Source organism: Histoplasma capsulatum, genomic scaffold (assembly GCF_000149585.1).
Source record: "Histoplasma capsulatum NAm1 scaffold_5 genomic scaffold, whole genome shotgun sequence".
NCBI lineage: Eukaryota > Fungi > Ascomycota > Eurotiomycetes > Onygenales > Ajellomycetaceae > Histoplasma > Histoplasma mississippiense.
In genome coordinates this window covers 1452270-1469251 of record NW_001813978.1, presented here as the reverse complement: position 1 = coordinate 1469251, position 16982 = coordinate 1452270, and the positions used below count along the sequence as shown (strand labels likewise).

Here is a 16982-nt window from a genome sequence, read left to right as displayed (position 1 = left end):
TACTCGAGGACCCAGACGCTGAGTTTCGTGCAGGTCCATGGTATCCCTTTTCGTTCTCTCTCTCTCTCTCTCTCTCTCTCTCTCTCTTCTCTTTCTCTCTGTCTATGTATTATGTATGTATGTATATATATCTAGCTATGCGTGTGTGTGCATTCGCTCATTCGTGCGGGGGTGGGAATAGGGGGTGTTGCTCCGAGGGCTTTTCGGTATCCAAAGGCACGCGCCGGGAGGGCCAATGAGACAATTAAATATTAGGTATCGAGGTACTGGTAGATAAAAAAAGGCGGGAATTTGAAGAAGAGAAGAGAGAGGAGAAAAGGAGATGAATGGAATTGGATTCGGGCACGTAGGGGAAAATGTGCAGAAGATCTCAAGGGGCTTGACTTGGATGCGAAGTCGCTGGTTTCTCACCAACCCGATTTGTTATTTTTTTCCTCCTGAAGGAACCAGTCACGTGATCACGGAGTTTTCATAGATGAAAATTAAAGACAACCGATATCAGCAAAAAATCATTCACAACATTCTACAGCTTAGCATCCCTAATGTAACGTTACATACATCGCTGATTAATTTAATCTGCAAAGAAAACAAAAGAAATAGAACTATAAGGGGTTTCTCTGCTAGTATCTGATGAGTATAATTTAAAAGAGCAAGAACAAAAGAAACAGGAGAAATGAAAAAAAGTTAGAAAATTTAAAAAATAAAAAAAGAAGTTCAACTACGCAGCAAGTATATCTCAAATCAAATCATTAAAAAGAAAAAGAGAAGAGTACCACAGCAAAGAATTTACAAAAACAACGGAAAAAAACAAGTGTCATTAATAGCGAGTATGTAAAGGAAACACAGAACAGCAGAAATGTGCCTAAAAGCCAATTTGCAAGACTAAGCTTCATCTTCAGGTCTAATCAGAACCATGAGAGAGAGCAAAAACACAAAGAAAGAGAGAGAGAGAGAGAAACAGGAGAAAAAATAAAGAAAAAAAGGAAACCACGCAATCGTAAACCCCAATCCCCTTGCCATGCATGCCCATTTCAGCCCATGTAAATTTCTGGTGTACTGTACAATACATTCGGGACATCTTCTGAGGACTTTGTAATATCAAAGTGAGAGAAATTTATGAATAAAAAAACGCCTCAAAAATATGCTCGTGCCAGTTCATTTTGCTGGCATCCATTTTATCTCCCATGGACTTCCTTAAAAGACTTCATTAAAATAACCGAGCCATCCGGACATTATTTGCAGGCCGTTCGTTCTTAGGTCCCCCAGTTGGGATCGAGGTGGTATCGTTATTGTCTTGGCCGGTTGGTTGAAGTAAGTTCATGTTTTCTATGAAGCCTGGGAGCGAAAATGTTCCTATGTGGGGACCGGCAACCACAGGTCCGATGATAAGAGCAAGGAAAATAACGAGCATGACAAAGTAGAGGATGGCAAAGCGGATGACTCTTCTCTTCCGTAGCTTGGATTGCTTCAGTGAATAGATTGGAGGGCGGATTTGGCGACTACAGGTTCATGATTAGTTTTCTTTTTCTTTTCTTTTATTCTTGAATTTTCTTTGATACAGGAAACATACCTTGGGCGAAGCCAGAAGAGCATTACAGAGTGGCCCTTGTCGACATACGGGATACAGAGTGGTGGCAGCATGAAGAACAAAAGCACGTGGCCAAGGATGAAATCCGCGGCGAACATTCCAAGTTCCGTGATCTTGCAAAGGAACTCACGTCCTGGTTGAGACATTGAGTGCCAACCCATGCTGTACCACTTACCAGTCCACCACGCGACGTTCGAGGTGTCATGGCGGAATTCTCGGGTCAGGGCAAGGGAGATGATCAATTTGTACACGAATCTCTGGATGGCGACGACCGCAACCATTCCGATAAGTGCTTTGGCGAACACCCATCCTTCCAGGAAGAACATAACTTCAAAGAAGGCCAGGAGCATAACAACAGCGACGCCGTGGGCGATAGCTGCTAGCACAGAGCCAAACTTCTTGCAGCACATGCTCAATACGGGACCCATACAGCAAGCCATTGCGAAAAGAACAGCAAGGCAACCGGCATTGATGGCAATGGGTGCAAAGGCTACAATGGCGAGTCGGATTAGAGAACTAGTAGGCTTTGCGTCATCGACTCCAGTCTGAGCATTGATGAAAAGATACGGAATGAGGGTAACGACCACAAGGACAAGAGGCCCAATAATTTCGCTGAAGAAAATATTGGTAAGCTGTGCTCGTGGAGCATCGCCAGACAGTTTCTCTGAAGGAGACCCAAGGACTTTGCGTTTATAACCAGTTATCCGAGTACGAGAAAGTCGGCAGAAGGCAATCCATGAAGAGGCATGGGAACGAGAATTTCCACGAGAGAGCCATCGCAGGTAGTCACGGTAATCGATGAAGAAGTCGTTCCAGGCGAACTGATGAGGATTAAACAAAAATGGTGAAATGCAAAGGGCAAGAATTGAAGCCCAGAACCAGAGAAACCACGCAGACCAAACAGTGAGCGTTGCAAACAGCAGCATCATCAACGACCTAGCGCCAAAGTAAATGGATGGGCCAGCGAAACGAGAGTAGAGTACACCGAACGGAATACGAGCAGTCGCAAAGCCACGACCGGTACCGATATATCTAGCACCTCCGAATGACAAATTGTTATGCAACGAGTTTGCGTAGATCTGGCAGACGAACACTTCGAAGAAAGGAGATAGCGATCCAAAGTGCTTGGCGAGACGGGTAACCGCACGCCAGGCTCCTCTCTCCGTAAGTTCTTGAACCACCAGCGGGAAGAAAGAGAGCAAGAACACGATGCAAATGGAAGCAATACAACGGTTAACCCAGTCCGTGATCGGATCGGTATCAGCGCATCCGGTAGGCAAAAGGGCATCGGTGATTGGAACTCCCTTTTTCACGATACAGGGAATGGTTTGGTTGCGGAGGGAGCCAAGATTAATCATGCAAATCATGAACATCTGCACGGAAAGCATAATAAAGAGATTGTTGATATGGAAGCCAGGATGTGCGTAGTAAAACGACAAGAAGCGATCAAGAGGTAGTTGGGTACCCAAATAGTAATACTCTCGAGACAGCATCTGCTCTCCCATACCAGTACCGATCTTAGTGGTGAAGTTGAGAACTGAGCCAAAGCCAAGATCACGACCCTTTCCGCACTGATAGTATTCGCAATGTTTAATGCGGCCACCACGGAGAAGTGCATTCATACCAGCATAGATATCCTCATTCAGATGGAGGCCCTTTTGTGCTTTGGAAACGCCACCTCGTGTAGTCATAAATATGCCGTTGAGGAAATCAGGATGACCGTAGTGAAGCTTGCCACCAATTTGAGCCAGTGTTCGAGCAAAGAGCGTACCGAAAGTCTGTTCCTTCCCTGCAGCAACGTCACCAAGGATACCAATGTTCTCCGAAAAGATGTATTCACGGGCACCAAGGATTGCAACCGGTGTGGTTTTCGGGGGAGGGACTCCGGGGACATATGGCGAAACATTCTCAGGATTCATCTCTTCAAATTCGGCCAGAACACTGCGGATCTTCAGACATTCTTCCAGATAGTTATCCTGGTTAGCGTCAATGAGCTGGATATATTCGCCACGGTAGAAAATTATCGCATGGTTCTGATTATCGGATTTTCCATCACCAAGAATCGGATTACCGGAGAGCTGAATTCGAAACTTGGGGCGGCGTAGTCCATTCTCCATGATCTCGGAATGGCCATCGATCAGGGCAGAATACAATCTGGGCTCCTCACCCTCGTTAGCAGGTGGTTCCTCGTCCAAGTAGGCAATTTGAAGATCTGGGTAAGCTCTGAGCAAGAACTCCGTATTTTCTCGTTCTTCCTTGTTGAATTTCGCGAACCGCTGCATAGAAACCACGATTCTGAACTTGCGACGAGCCATCCTTTCCAATTCGCGTTCGAGCTTCTCTGAATTGCCACCAAACATTTGAACGACCTCGGGGTTTTCCACACGGTACAGCAGCTTTATGGCGCGGCTATAGTTCATGAAGCCAGAAATGGTACGGTACAAGGTTTGAGAACGAAGCGAAGCCCAAATACGAGTCCGAAGAGTGTACTCGGGTGCGGCTGATTTGAAGCCAATGCAATAGAATGGCAGGTCATCGATTTTAGTTTTGGCCGCGTCCTTTTCACTTTTCTCGTCGCCGTTAAATTGAGAAGTTTCATCAGCCAAGATTTTCGTGTCTTTGACAAAGCAATCCCATTCATGCGGGTGCAGTTGCTTCAGGTACTCAAGGAGCGTCACACGGGAGTAGGGCTCATCTTCACGAATGATTTCACGCAGAGACAGGAGTATCTTTTCGCTGTAGTGAGGAATAAGGACGGTGAATGTAGGCATGTTGTCAACTGGAACCGGCTCAGGAATCGGTGTTGAAAGGGACTGGGCAAAGAAGGAGATACGGCGTTCAGCCTCACTCTGAGTGGGGAAGAATTCCGTCTTGAAGGAATGGTCTTCTTGCGATACAAAGAATGTAGGAGCTCGCAGTGTCCGTTTTCCTTCTTGTTCCGAGGGGACCTGGTGGTAGAGAAGCTTTTGAACATGATCGATCGCCAGCAAATGTTCTCGGTACATCGAGATAACAATTGCGTTCCAAACCTGTGAAATAAGGACCTTTGGCTTGTATTTAATTTCCATGTCGGTAGTCGCAAGGACCTTGGAGTAAATTCGCTTCGGTAAGCGGGAGAAAATGTTTCTCCAAGGAGTCCAGATAGATACACCGAGATAGAATGAGCGGGCGACCGAAAAGACAGCGTTCAGAATAATATACCATAGATAGGTATCAAGGAAGAACAAACTGAGATCCGTGAAGAACATGAGGCCCAGTAGAATCCTTGGCTGCTGCTTGCAGAGCATATCGGCAGAGGGACCAAAAATTTTATCACCCGCGCACTGGTGAATCTTCATCTGCGACAAAATCCGGATCGGGTCACGGAAAGAGAGAGTCAAGAAAAAATAAGACTCGGCAAGTTTAGCACCGAAGACACAAGTCCAGAGGCCATATGACATCCACATATCGTTTCCCCGAAGCCTGGGGTAGCTGGCTGTGAAGGTTTGGCTAGCGACGTATTGGCGAGAGTTCTTTCTAAGATAGCTTCCAAAAAGCCCCCCCAGTGGCATAATGGCGAAGAAGAAGAATGTTAGCAGATTGACAAAGAAGGACACGATTCCCAGAGCGTGGGCAGCCGGATGGTCTTGATTAACCCCAAAAACGAAAACTGCAGGACCGATGTTGATGCAGAAAATTCCAATGAGGAAGAGAAGCCGTTTGGTCAAGTGCTGCGCACCAGCCCAAGCGCGAGGAACGTAGCACCATTCGCAAATTGTTGCAAATATCATGATGAAGGTGGCCACGGCACCACCCAAGCCGGTAGCGGTCCACCTCGCAGCAGCAGTGGGTGGATTGTTTTCTCGCTGTCTGTAGTCCCTAGTGTAGAGAGTCGGGGAGTTGAAGGCGGTGTAAAACCAGAAGGAACCGACGTGGATGACCCAAATACGGTTGAAGTTCACCATCATATGGAACCAGGATCGGGTTTCCTTGTAGGTCTTGAAAAACACCTTTTTCCAGTTGACCTCTTTGAGTTTCTGGTATCGATCAGCGGGCGGGATGTCCACGATGCGGGATTTGTCGTTCATCACAATCCGCTCGATTCCTTCAGGGTACCAGAAGAGCTGGTTGATATCATCGTAACCGATGATCTTGTTGTGATCCTTTTCCCGCCGGACGTACTTGCCATCAAAAATTTCATATCCTTGGTCGCGGCAGTACTGGTACAGCGGGGTGATGATATTGTTGAGGTAAGTGAATTCCTCAACAGGCTCAACACGATTTTGGCATTCAGGCGAGTGGTAGTAGTCGTCAGCACATTTGAAAATGAAGCAGAGGGCTTCGGGCATGAATCGGACTTGGTTGGCTTCACCCCAGCACAATAGATATAATGCGATTTGACGGGCGCGCTCATGCTGGGACATGCGATTCATGCGAGTTTTCCAGCGATACTCTGCAGCCTCTAAGCTGTTGTCCCCTTCTAGATCCGCCAGAGCTTGTTCTTCATTCTTTGGATCATTGGCTGCGGCTTTCTTGGCTGCTTTGCGGGCTTTTCTAGTTTTACGATTTGCCTTGCCTAAATTCATGTTGGCAAATCCCACGGCATCATCCAAATCGAGATGAGCAGCAAAATACCAACGGCGATAGTTCGCATTATCGCCCCCAATGTAGTCTGCATGAAGCGATAGAAGAGCCTGGTTGGGAGTCAAGCGGGACGCCCTGGAATCAAGCAAGGTCATGAAATGGTCGTACATGTTCCGCATGCTATCGCGTTGAAAGCCGAATTTATTGACCAGGTCCAAGAAGATGTCCTCGATCTCCTCCTTGGAGAGGGGGATTTGCGCATCAGAAGTCCAGGCGGGGTATGGTTCCCGGGAGCGTTGGCCGACAGGGAGAGCGTTACCGTAGTCGGGTCCATAGACGGGGGTAGAGGCACCAGAGGACCTGTTTGCACCGTAGGAGATTTGTGAGGAAGGAGGACGGTATCCACGGCCGCCCATATGACTTTCGCTGTAGCTGTTGTACTGCTCGTCACCACGACCATAGTAGTCCATATCCGCAGCACGGGCAGTCTCGGATTTCATAGTGAAGTCACTGAAGGTTTCCGAATCTTCTTCAGAATCATGGCCCCTGCGACGTCCCGACTGCGGTCCATTGTTGTAGCCCGCAGTGCCCTGATCGTAGTACTGATCGTTGTAGTACTCATCGTCATAACCCTGCTGGTTATCGTAATAACCATCCTGTTGCGGATATTGGTTGTCCCCGTAGCTATTAACGAAGGATAATAGAAGTTTTACCTAATGTCAGCAATTGTTCCGGAACGATGTCATTGGCAAAGGAAAGGAGACTCACTATCCCTGGTTGTTGTCATAGTACCCATCATGTTGTGAATAATCATTCTGGTCGTAGTACCCGTCCTGGTAGTGGGAATCGCCTTGGGGGTATTGACCATAGCCATCACCATACCCATGGGGAGGCCCACCTTGCTGTGGGGCCGACATGATCGATTCGACGTATAATGATGAATGTGTCTCAGCTGCAGCGTCGGAAATATCCATGGGACATCATGTCAGCAACTATTCTTATTATAACAGAGATGTCTCCATCCAGAAGTAGTAATCACGACTCCCAAACAACACCACCACCAATTCCCCCTGGAGGAGAGGAAAGAACGACTCGACTTACACTATATCGCAACCATTAATTAACTTTGAAATATATGGAAAAGGGGGAATCCGGTCGATGAACGGGATTAAAAAAAAAAAAAAAAAAAAAAAAAAAAAAAAAAAAAAAAAAAAAAAGAATAAACAAAGGGAGGTCTATTATTGCTTGGAAAACAGTCGCTGCGTAAATATTCGGTCGATTGTCGACGGGGCCACGAGCAAGCACACACGAGTATATATGCAAACAAACGAAGGTAGGTTGGCAACCCCAAAACAAAGACAATTAGAGAATAGTCGTAAATTTTCTTTGCTCGATCAACGTGGGGACCGAAGATGGAGTTGATTATCGGCGGTCGAAGCAGCCTCCAGCTGGTGTTGGGAGGGTAAAAAGCGAGCGAGCAGGTTGGTTGGGATGGTGGTCTACACGCACACCAACAAAGGGAGCAAGAGGACGAGGACGACAATGACGACAATGACGGCTCTTCTAGGCCGCCAAACTCGACCTCGGGAGAGCCTCTCCACCGTGTCCGACCAAGGGAGACGGGAATTGAGAGACAGAGAGTGGGAGTGGGAAGAGCGGATCGCGGACTCAAGGGGGAAAGAGGAAAGGGGAAAAGGGAGGAAGCAGAGGAGGAAGCAGAAGAGGAAGCGGGAGAGATAGGAAGAAGGTGAAGGAGAAAGGCGACGAGAGGCGAGGCGAGAAGAAGAAAAAGAAATTGTACTCCTGTTCCTGTTGTTGTGAAACGAGCGACGAGCGAAGGGGCCGAGTGCTGCGGTTACTCAGCCAATAGTGCCGAAACGAGAGGAGAAACAGCAGCAGGAAAATGGAGAGATCTCGACGGACAACGACGCCAGACACAACACACGGGTACACAGCCAACTGCCTATTTGCTACCAAGCGTGGTACCTGGCTGGACGAAGGACCTGGATGACTATTCTTCTACTCCCTCGTCCTCCCAGCTGTGCTTTGACCTTTGTAACGAGTGCGAGGGCAAAGGAACTGGAGGGGAGGAGGAGAAGGACAGGAAAAACGAGTGTTGGAAGTACGGCGTACGAGCAAAAACAAAAAAAAAAAAAAAAAAAAACAAAAAAACAAAAAAACAAAAAAAAGGGAAGAAGAAGAAAAAAAAGAAAAGCGCAAAAGGGAGCAGCCAGCAGAAGGAGGGAAAAGGGCAAGGAGCGGGCAAAGGAGAGTGGGCAGAGTAGGCGGACGGGTGAGCAAAAAGTTGGCCGTGACAGTGAGACGCGGGAAGGGAAAAGGGCAGGGAGCAGAGACACCAAGGACGAAACAAGAGACAGCCAACGGCCGAGCAAGGGTTTTGGCCTGTGTGTGGTCGGTCGGTGGTCGCCGGATGCATATCCACGCACAGAGTCCACACACAGTCCACAGTTGCCCAGCCACCGGTCCCAAACAGGCGTCTGGCATACCAGGTACCGGCCAGGGAACAGCCCAACCAGGTTCTGCGGTTATCTCCCCTGTTCCGCTGCTGTATTAGGACTTACACTGTACGCTATATACTGTCCAGGCCAAGAGGTACCATCCAAATAAACCATCCATTACCGACCCTCTTAGCTGTATGGCTACTGCAAAATCTTCACTACACAGTACAGCGTACAGCCGCCAGTTGCAATCAGTGGCCTTCCCCGGTCCGTCGTATGTTTACCCTGTGCCTTTCAGGGCAAAGTCTCAAACTCCATATTTGTTTGACTTTCAAAGTTACCAATTCCATACCCTGGGACCTGGAGACCAGCTGATAAACATCCCCCGCTTCTTTGGCCTAATTGACTTTCACCGTACCACTAGATTTGACGGGCAGCACAACACCCAGGTAACAACTCGAATTCAAGGTTATGCTTATGCTTTTTATATATGCCTTTTTGTTAAGGCTTCTGCTTCAATATCTGCCCCTGTGCAGCGATAAGTATACCACAGCAGAAAGCAGATTTTCTTGTATTTTGCCGCGTCATTCAATACCAGTTGGAAGTGCGAAGGTTGCTGTTTATTTTTGCCCCCCTTGGGTAACTAAATAAGGAATACTACGGAGTAGTTTGCAAATCAATGAGATTGGCTGAGGTCACGTGGTTCAGTCTCCCTTTCCTGTCGTCCAATCCTCCAGCCTCCAGGGCTTGTCCCTGACGAGCTGGTCCACCCACGACTCACGGCGCAGCGGGATCGTCACGTCGGCCAATAACACCCCGAGCAGCCCTGGTGGATCGGTTCTGGATTCACCCTGGAAAGACCCATTGCACAGGTACTCTGTGTTGTGGTATTTCGGAACATTAAGGTATTGCTTATTACCAGGATATATATATATCTCTGTCTCTATCTTCTATATATATATATACATATATGTAACAAACCACATCAGCAACCATGATAATTCTATTTGTATTGACACTAGGAGAGGGATATTTATATACCCGTCACTTCTTCAAGAAGGCTGACACATCGGACAACATAAGAACAGTTAGTTAACTAATTTAAAATACTTGCAAGATCTGTTGTGCACATCGATGGTCACATTTCAATAATAGCAGAGGCTAGGCCAATAAATAAATAAATAACTATCCGTAAATCGAACAGCCCGTGCGCGAACTATTCCATCCGATCAAGGAAAGCAAAAGGGGGGGGGGGGGGGGACGGGCAGATAAATCGCCAAGTCTATTGGATCGAATCAAAAAGAACTGAAAAGAGAAGAAAAAAAGAAGAGAGGGAAAAAACCCCGCTATTATTTGAACATATTTCTCACAAAACAACAATAATGCGGATGATTCTGGATCCTACATCGTAAGCTTTTTTTTTTTTTTTTTCTGCATACGTGCTTTGCCAGAAACTAAAAAAAAATAAAATAAAATAAAATAAAATAAAATAAAAATAAAAATAAAAATAAAAAAATAAAAAAATAAAAAATAAACTCTTCAACGATAAACACGTAGGTATCTCCAAGAAAAAAAAAAAAAAGCTTGCTTTATGCATCCTGCACTTGCGAACGAATTCTGCAAATTTCTTCCTGCATGAACAAGGGAATCAAGTCTCACGATCCCCATCTCTCCCTCCCCAAGCTTACAGCGTACATCCGCAGCCCGACGGCAATCAGAGGAGAAAAAGGTAATTTAATCGCCAGGGGTGAAAGGAGGCATGATAATAATATTAATCAACCAATCCGTCGTCACAGGTTCCCGTTCCCGTTCCCGTTCCCATTGCTTTAATTACTAACTACGGAGTACGCTCGTTCTTTACTTCTTCATCACCCGTTTTTTCTCGAATGCAAATGGAAACAACTGTGAGGGCCCACGCAAAGTCGGAATGGGACAAAGAAATAGAAGATGGAAGGCCAAAGGAAAACGCAATAGGGAAGGGGGGTGGGGGTTGTTGTGGATTCGTAATTCAATCAACGGATCCAGAGCCAGACCTCCTCCAAAAATAGTTTTCCTCCCTTTTTCTCCATAATGTTCCACTCGAACCACTGTTCGGCGTGTGTTTCGGGGCCCATCTAAAACTGTTGGCCCTAGGCTGCCTATCACGGACTAGCGCACCGCACATATTTGCCTCACAACGACTGAGACGTCCCACAAAAACACACCCATTCCCAATAGTTAGCCAACAACAAGGTACAGATTAGTAAGTAATGCGCGTTTGAACAGTTTGTTGTTTGTTTGAACGCGTTCTCGAACTTGCGATTTGAATTTTACAATATGAGAGGAAAGGAAGTGGATTTTAGTTAGAGTGGGAGAAAAGAAAAATCCTAAAGGAGCAGCAACATCTTTTTGTAGCGACCAAAAAAGGAGTTTCATTCCATCGTTATAGCGGGAAAAGCTGGGGTTTCTGATCTGATCTGGCTTGTCACGGACTCTGCCTGTTTTGAAGATAATATGATAGAATACAGCACGATATGGGACCTTTTTAAGATTTAATCTGATAAGATATTTTACATGTATGTATTTCTAAATGCAAAGTTTTGCTAAGATATATACCAAATTCGTTGTAATATATCATGCCATTTTTGGGTTGTAACTACTACTAACTATTGTTCAAAGTAAGCTAAAAATGAACATTTATTTAACAAGAAGAAGTTATAAACAATCTACTAATGCTATACAGTTGTATATAAGTCATCAGTTGTGAGATATCATGCTGTATTTTATCGTATTTGGTTTGAACGATAGATTACGTACTTACGTACGAAACGCGTGCGTACGAAGCGTTGCTTTAAAAAAGAGTGGGCCCAAGCTCAAACCATTCTGAACTCTAAAATGCATTGTATGTACAGATTATATTACTAATAATACTTCCCTTTACAGCCTGTGACAAGTGTAGCTGACAATTTGTGGACAGTTACACGGAGTTTCAAGACCGCTTTGAGCAATATCTTCCGCCCCGCCTAAGGCCAAGATTCACAAAAAAGCCGACTAACGTTTCAAACTAACTGCGATGTACAGATGTACAGATCTGTAATGAATGGGCGGGACAACTTCTGTCGTTGAACAACTGAAGAACCACCTCGAGAATTCACACATCTTCGCCAGCTTGACTGTCATGCAGATCTCTTCAGAGACGGAGTGACCCCACTGCAGGCCACCTCTTGCTGACTTGACCCTTTTTCTCATTTTTGAGACGTCTCTCATTTAGAGTTTCCCCAGTCCGAAACCTTGCATTTATCATCGGGATGATGGGATGGAGGGAGGAATGTCTTTGCCTCCTGAGATTTTCGAATTTGCCACAGCCATCTCATCCATCCGCCGACTACCGTAGTACTCAGCGCTAACCACTAGGAAGCACGGCAACCCACACTGTGGCCTTGATTGATACGGAGGCGAACTTTCGGGTCGAAATGCTCCGAAACATGCAAAAATTTTATATCAGCAGCGAATTGGAATAAGCTGCGCTCTCTCTCTCTCTCTCTCTTTTTTTTTTTTTTTTTTTTTTTTTTTTTTTTTTTTTGGGGTCCTGGCTTGCAGGATGGGCGATGATGATCAGATGGATCAGATGTAAGTTGCCAGTTGGCCGCAAACAACAGGCAAACAACTCAGCGCAGACGGAAGAGAGGACCAACTCATGCCTTACGAGGGAGGACGTTTTACCCTTTTGGCATACAGCCGAAACCAGTAACCGACCGACAACGACAATGACGGTGACGATGGGTTGCCTGACGAAGCCTCTTCCCGCAGCCTCTGGGAAAACAAAGAAAGAAAGAAAGAAAGAGAGAGAGAGGAGGGAGAAAAAGAAAAGAAAATCCGGTGGAGCTACACGCCACACGCCACACGCCACACGCCAACACCCTTGTACGTTGAAGAAAGATGTGGACGCAGCCAAAGTGGTCTCCCCTCCTCGCCCTGGTTTGTACCCGATGACGACGACCACTTGCTGCGAAGTTGTGCTGTACCTACATTAGGGCGGGCGCGCTTCCCCTCCGCGGGAAATTCAGTTCAGATCGTTGGTTGGGCCAGGAGAAAGGGAAATTGTTCTCATTGGCAGAAGGCGCGAATTGAGTTGGGGGGAAGTTGGTTTGGTTGGTGGACGTCATTGGGATGATTGATGATTGCACAGAAGGGAAGTACCTGGCTATACTGCGTACAACATTGGTTGGCGGACGTGCTCTTTGCTGCAGGCACGAGTTTGTTGTTGAGATGGGATGTTCTGCGTGCCGCAGGTGCCACTGCCAACCAGGTGGGCGATCAAGAAGGCTTTTACATCATCGGGTCCCAAGGTCGGCGTCAGAATGCAAAGTTCTCCTAAGTACGCACAGCCCATATTATTGGTGGGGTTGCTTATCCTGATAAAGCATCAGCCAAGGATTTGCAGTGTCTTTGACAAACAGCAATAATGAAGCCCAATCAATGGATCCCTCAAGGAGAGAGAGAGAGAGAGAGAGAGAGAGAGAGAGAGAGAGAGCATTAAAATCAGGGAAACAAATGACAGATGGATGTGCTCGTGGCGGTGTACACTGCTCTTAAAAATAGCTAGGCCAGAGATATCTTTCCGCGCCGTTGTGCCTCTTTCCTGTTTTTCAGTTGCTTCTATTTGTGAATGATGACTGTTTCATAAACAACATCGGATGTAGGTAGCTGGCTAGCACAGGAAGAGATGGCTCTTTGAGAAAATATATCCCTCTCTTTTTAAAGCCCGTGTCTAACTAAAGGTCATAGGGGGGGGTTGTTTATTCCCGAGTAGCACTGTAACCCTTAGTTAAATATACATTTACTGTATATATATAACCCAGCCCACCATTCATGTAGTAATAACAACAGCAACAATAGGCTCAGCCACCTTATATTCCTATGTGATTTTTCCTCCGTTGTCCTCTCCATCGCTACTATGTATGTACTACCAACAATAAATATCTTTTCCGGAAAATGTTGGCCCGACAATGCCATGCCCTCAGGTGTCGCACCCCACCTTGGAGAAAATAACATCCACGGGATAATACTGTGCATGTGTGCTAGCTAGTTATTCCTATTTATTGCTCTTGCTATCGACTACATTTATCACTCGGAAATTCTCCCCAAAACTAGAAGCGGATCCTTGTTCAAAGTTCGAGACAGTCGCGGGGGTTGGGGTTAGTGGCGCTGCGGACTGGGTTCGGCCCTTTCTTTCTCACATGAAGTCAGTCTCCAGTTACATCCTGGCATCAGAAATGCCAAATCTGGATTCTTGTTTTTCGCTCGTCAACTGCGGCGTGGAAAACCTGTATTTTCTTTCTTTCTTTTCCCCCCTATATAGTGTTTGGTGGTGGCTCTGACGTGGAATAATCCTGATCCCCTGTCTTTTTGCCTGTCAACAATGATGGCTGTCAACTGCCTGGTTCATGTCTTAGTGCTTTCATTTTGTTCAGTGATTTTCTTTCCTGGCGAATGCACGGCTGATATATATATGTAACAAAACTTGTGTCAGACCAGTGGGGCAAAAGAGCTCGATCAACCACCAGCACTATCCTGGGAGTGGAGGGGATGGACCGATCTAAATCCCCAACAATTTGAAAAATTTCCCCTGGAATTATGCATGTGTTGGAATGTGTGAGATGAATCCCATTCTCATAAAAAGATGAAGTACAAAAAGTTCACACTTACGGAATCCATATGTAAGAAGATAAAGACTCCGTGCTGCACAGCCTCTTGGGAAACACATTTTCAGGCATACAGTGGAACTCGCCACACATACACATTTCACAAGCATTCCAGTCAGCTGAAAACCAAATGACATGGCGGTTACTGAAAATGATAGAGATTTGTTTTCTGTAAAGAGTTGTAGACCATATTCAACTGAGAGAGTTTAATCCTCTTCACTTGCCCCCGAACAGTGGCGATCATTGCAGAATGACTTCCTCAAGTATTGTTGGGATCTTTTTGATTCCAGGTATGAAGATATGGCACTCCTTTGCGAAAAAACCACGAGCCGTACAATGCTTTGATTCAGTGGTTTCCTCCGAAACTGATGAAATAGCACTGCAAGTAGCGGAGCGATGCCTTTATTGAAACGGCTAGGAAAGGTTATTTGTTAGACTGAGGATAAAAGAGACTTTCAAAAGAAGACATGGGATTCATAAACTTGCTTCATGATGAGGCTAGTTCACACAAGTCTCCGGATCAGAATCATCAGATCAGTACCTTCGTCACAATTGAAGCCCGAGTTCATTGCCTGATAACTCCCAAAGAAATGTAGGCGAAGGAGCAGATATGAGAGTAGGTGACTGCATCTAAACACCAAATGCTCTTCACTAATTCGGCGGCATATTTGATTTGGTAGTCACGTCCACCTTCAACCTTGACCCCTGTGACTGTTGAATCGGAAGGGGCCTTATTCATGAACGTATAATAAATACATTTTTTGCACGGGGGCAAAAATGAATAGAACCAGAGAGATGAATTGATATTTGGACTGATGCTTCCGTAAAACAAGTCCTTCTGAAGAACAAGAGACTGTTGCAAAGCAGGCAGATAGAAGCCGGCTCAGCAGATCAAGCGATTCTTGTTGACATAAAAGGGCATGTAGCCAGCCATCAATTAGAAAGCTGTCGCCCTTTCTCACAGCACATCAGTACATGGAAAGATTCAATTCATTTTGCTCATCAGAGGAGTCGAAAGTCCCTAGAGCTTCGGCTTGGGTAGTGATGTGAACATGGTTTTCAGGCAGATGGCTCTTTCCTATCGCTGAAAGCTCAAGCCATTCAGAAACCCAGTCCTAACTAAATATGGTCCCTTGCGTTCGAGCAAATATTGTGATTGGTGTGATTCGGGCCGAACAAATGGACGAATGAGGGTAATGTCGCTCGATGCAGAGTAATATATTTGAAGAATAAATTCGAAAATTTAAAATTGGTCCTGTAGAAAACATCTCAGGGTGTATCAGAAAGCAAGTGAGTAGCGAGCGCACAATGGAAGCGCTACTCCAAGTCAAGGTTATCTATCAAGGTTAGGTTAGGTTGTATTTCCCTCAGAGCGCTCGGATCGAGGCTCTAGTAAAAAACATATTGTTAACTTTGGGCTTTGGAAAATTTAGTCATATCAAAAGGCTAGAGCCGCGCAATGCTGTACGGTGAGCGCTTACTTTTGTTGTTTGAACGATAATTTGGCTCCGCAATAGTTTTTATGCCCAACAACGCCTTTCTCAGGCCATAGATTTTCGAAGTCGTATCTAATACTCTTCATTAGCTGGCTGCTGAAATCCGCACGTCGGATGTCCGTTTCAATTTGGATGGTTTCATGTTCGATTGATAGGGAATCGACGGGAGCCTGACTCAAGCCGAGAGCTTTCATATCGCTTATCTTGTAGATCAAGCAGGATTGCATGTATATGCGTTACCCCATGTTCAAAATCTGGCGGGCAAGATGGAGGAGATTCTCACTTGGGAAACGTCGAAATTTTATCATACGATGCTGCATTCGCTTTTGAGCTCCGAGCCAGGCTGCGCGAGGCAACCATAACTTCCTTATCCAGAATCCCATACAGTGATGCAGCTTTTTCATCACCTTGCAATGATTTGATGGTCTCAGGTGTTGCTGGGTATCCAAGATCTTCCTCAACATCCGGGCTGTCGTTCGTTGTTGGGAAAACACGGGTCGAGGAATCGTCAAATAAGGGGCTATTTGAATGAACTGCCAGCTGATGACGCAGAGAACTTTTAGCTGTTCTCACCATGGAGTAGGTTATTGTGTCTATCTTTTGGGAAATCATCACCACATAGCAAGAACTCGAGAATCCGGAAATAGTACTCCAGCCCGGGGAGCTTTTTCTGAGGTGGGTTCATATAATGGCTCGGGCCCATACAAGCATCGCCACCTGCTTCGGTACATCGTTGAGCTCTCAGGTGGCTGCTATGTCATGAGGATGACCAATTGCTTTGGTGATAATTTGAGATATAATTCTCTGGAGAAATAAAAAAAAAAATAGCCTCAGCACATCAGACATAGCTTTCTAAAGCGAAAACTTACAAAAGAACCCCTATCCCTGAGAATCTCTAACAGATGCACCCGCACTAATGTATAGCGGATCGGACTGGAAAATGTCAATATCTTAGAGTAAGCAGATATCTTCTGATAGTTGAATACATCTCAGAGATCTTGAGAGTATCTTGTTGTTCAGTTGCAAATTCCACCAGTCAGCTTCTTTGGTCCCTCCTGTGTGTGGAGATCCTGGCTATTTCTGCTGTCTTAGTAAAATAAGAGGATATCTAAAGAAACTTAAGGGCTACACAATCATTCACGGCTATGCATTGAAGGCAAAAGTGTTGGGCACTAGTTGCCCAGGCGGCCCT

General features: G+C 45.8%; 4 protein-coding genes across 4 annotated transcripts in view; all 4 read right to left on the bottom strand.

Moving 5' to 3' along the window:
- HCAG_05290 (hypothetical protein) overlaps nt 1-39 on the bottom strand; it is a gene marked incomplete at both ends in the record, with an annotated part of 2861 nt that extends 2822 nt beyond the window's left edge. The window contains one exon of the mRNA XM_001539773.1: nt 4-39. Coding sequence (XP_001539823.1) covers nt 4-39 — 36 coding nt within the window. The remainder of the gene's footprint in view (nt 1-3) is intronic.
- A 1168-nt stretch (nt 40-1207) lies between these two features.
- On the bottom strand, nt 1208-7068 carry HCAG_05289 (1,3-beta-glucan synthase component GLS1; the record flags this gene model as incomplete). Its single annotated transcript, XM_001539772.1, has 3 exons — nt 1208-1499; nt 1571-6835; nt 6920-7068. 3 exons carry the CDS (start codon nt 7066-7068, stop codon nt 1208-1210), a joined length of 5706 nt encoding a protein of 1901 aa, XP_001539822.1.
- Nucleotides 7069-9314: 2246 nt separating this feature from the next.
- On the bottom strand, nt 9315-9606 carry HCAG_05288 (predicted protein; the record flags this gene model as incomplete). Its single annotated transcript, XM_001539771.1, has 2 exons — nt 9315-9560; nt 9592-9606. The coding sequence occupies 2 exons, from the start codon at nt 9604-9606 to the stop codon at nt 9315-9317; spliced, it is 261 nt and encodes an 86-aa protein (XP_001539821.1).
- Nucleotides 9607-11889: 2283 nt separating this feature from the next.
- On the bottom strand, nt 11890-12982 carry HCAG_05287 (predicted protein; the record flags this gene model as incomplete). Its single annotated transcript, XM_001539770.1, has 3 exons — nt 11890-12049; nt 12285-12614; nt 12807-12982. 3 exons carry the CDS (start codon nt 12980-12982, stop codon nt 11890-11892), a joined length of 666 nt encoding a protein of 221 aa, XP_001539820.1.
- Nucleotides 12983-16982: the final 4000 nt, after the last annotated feature.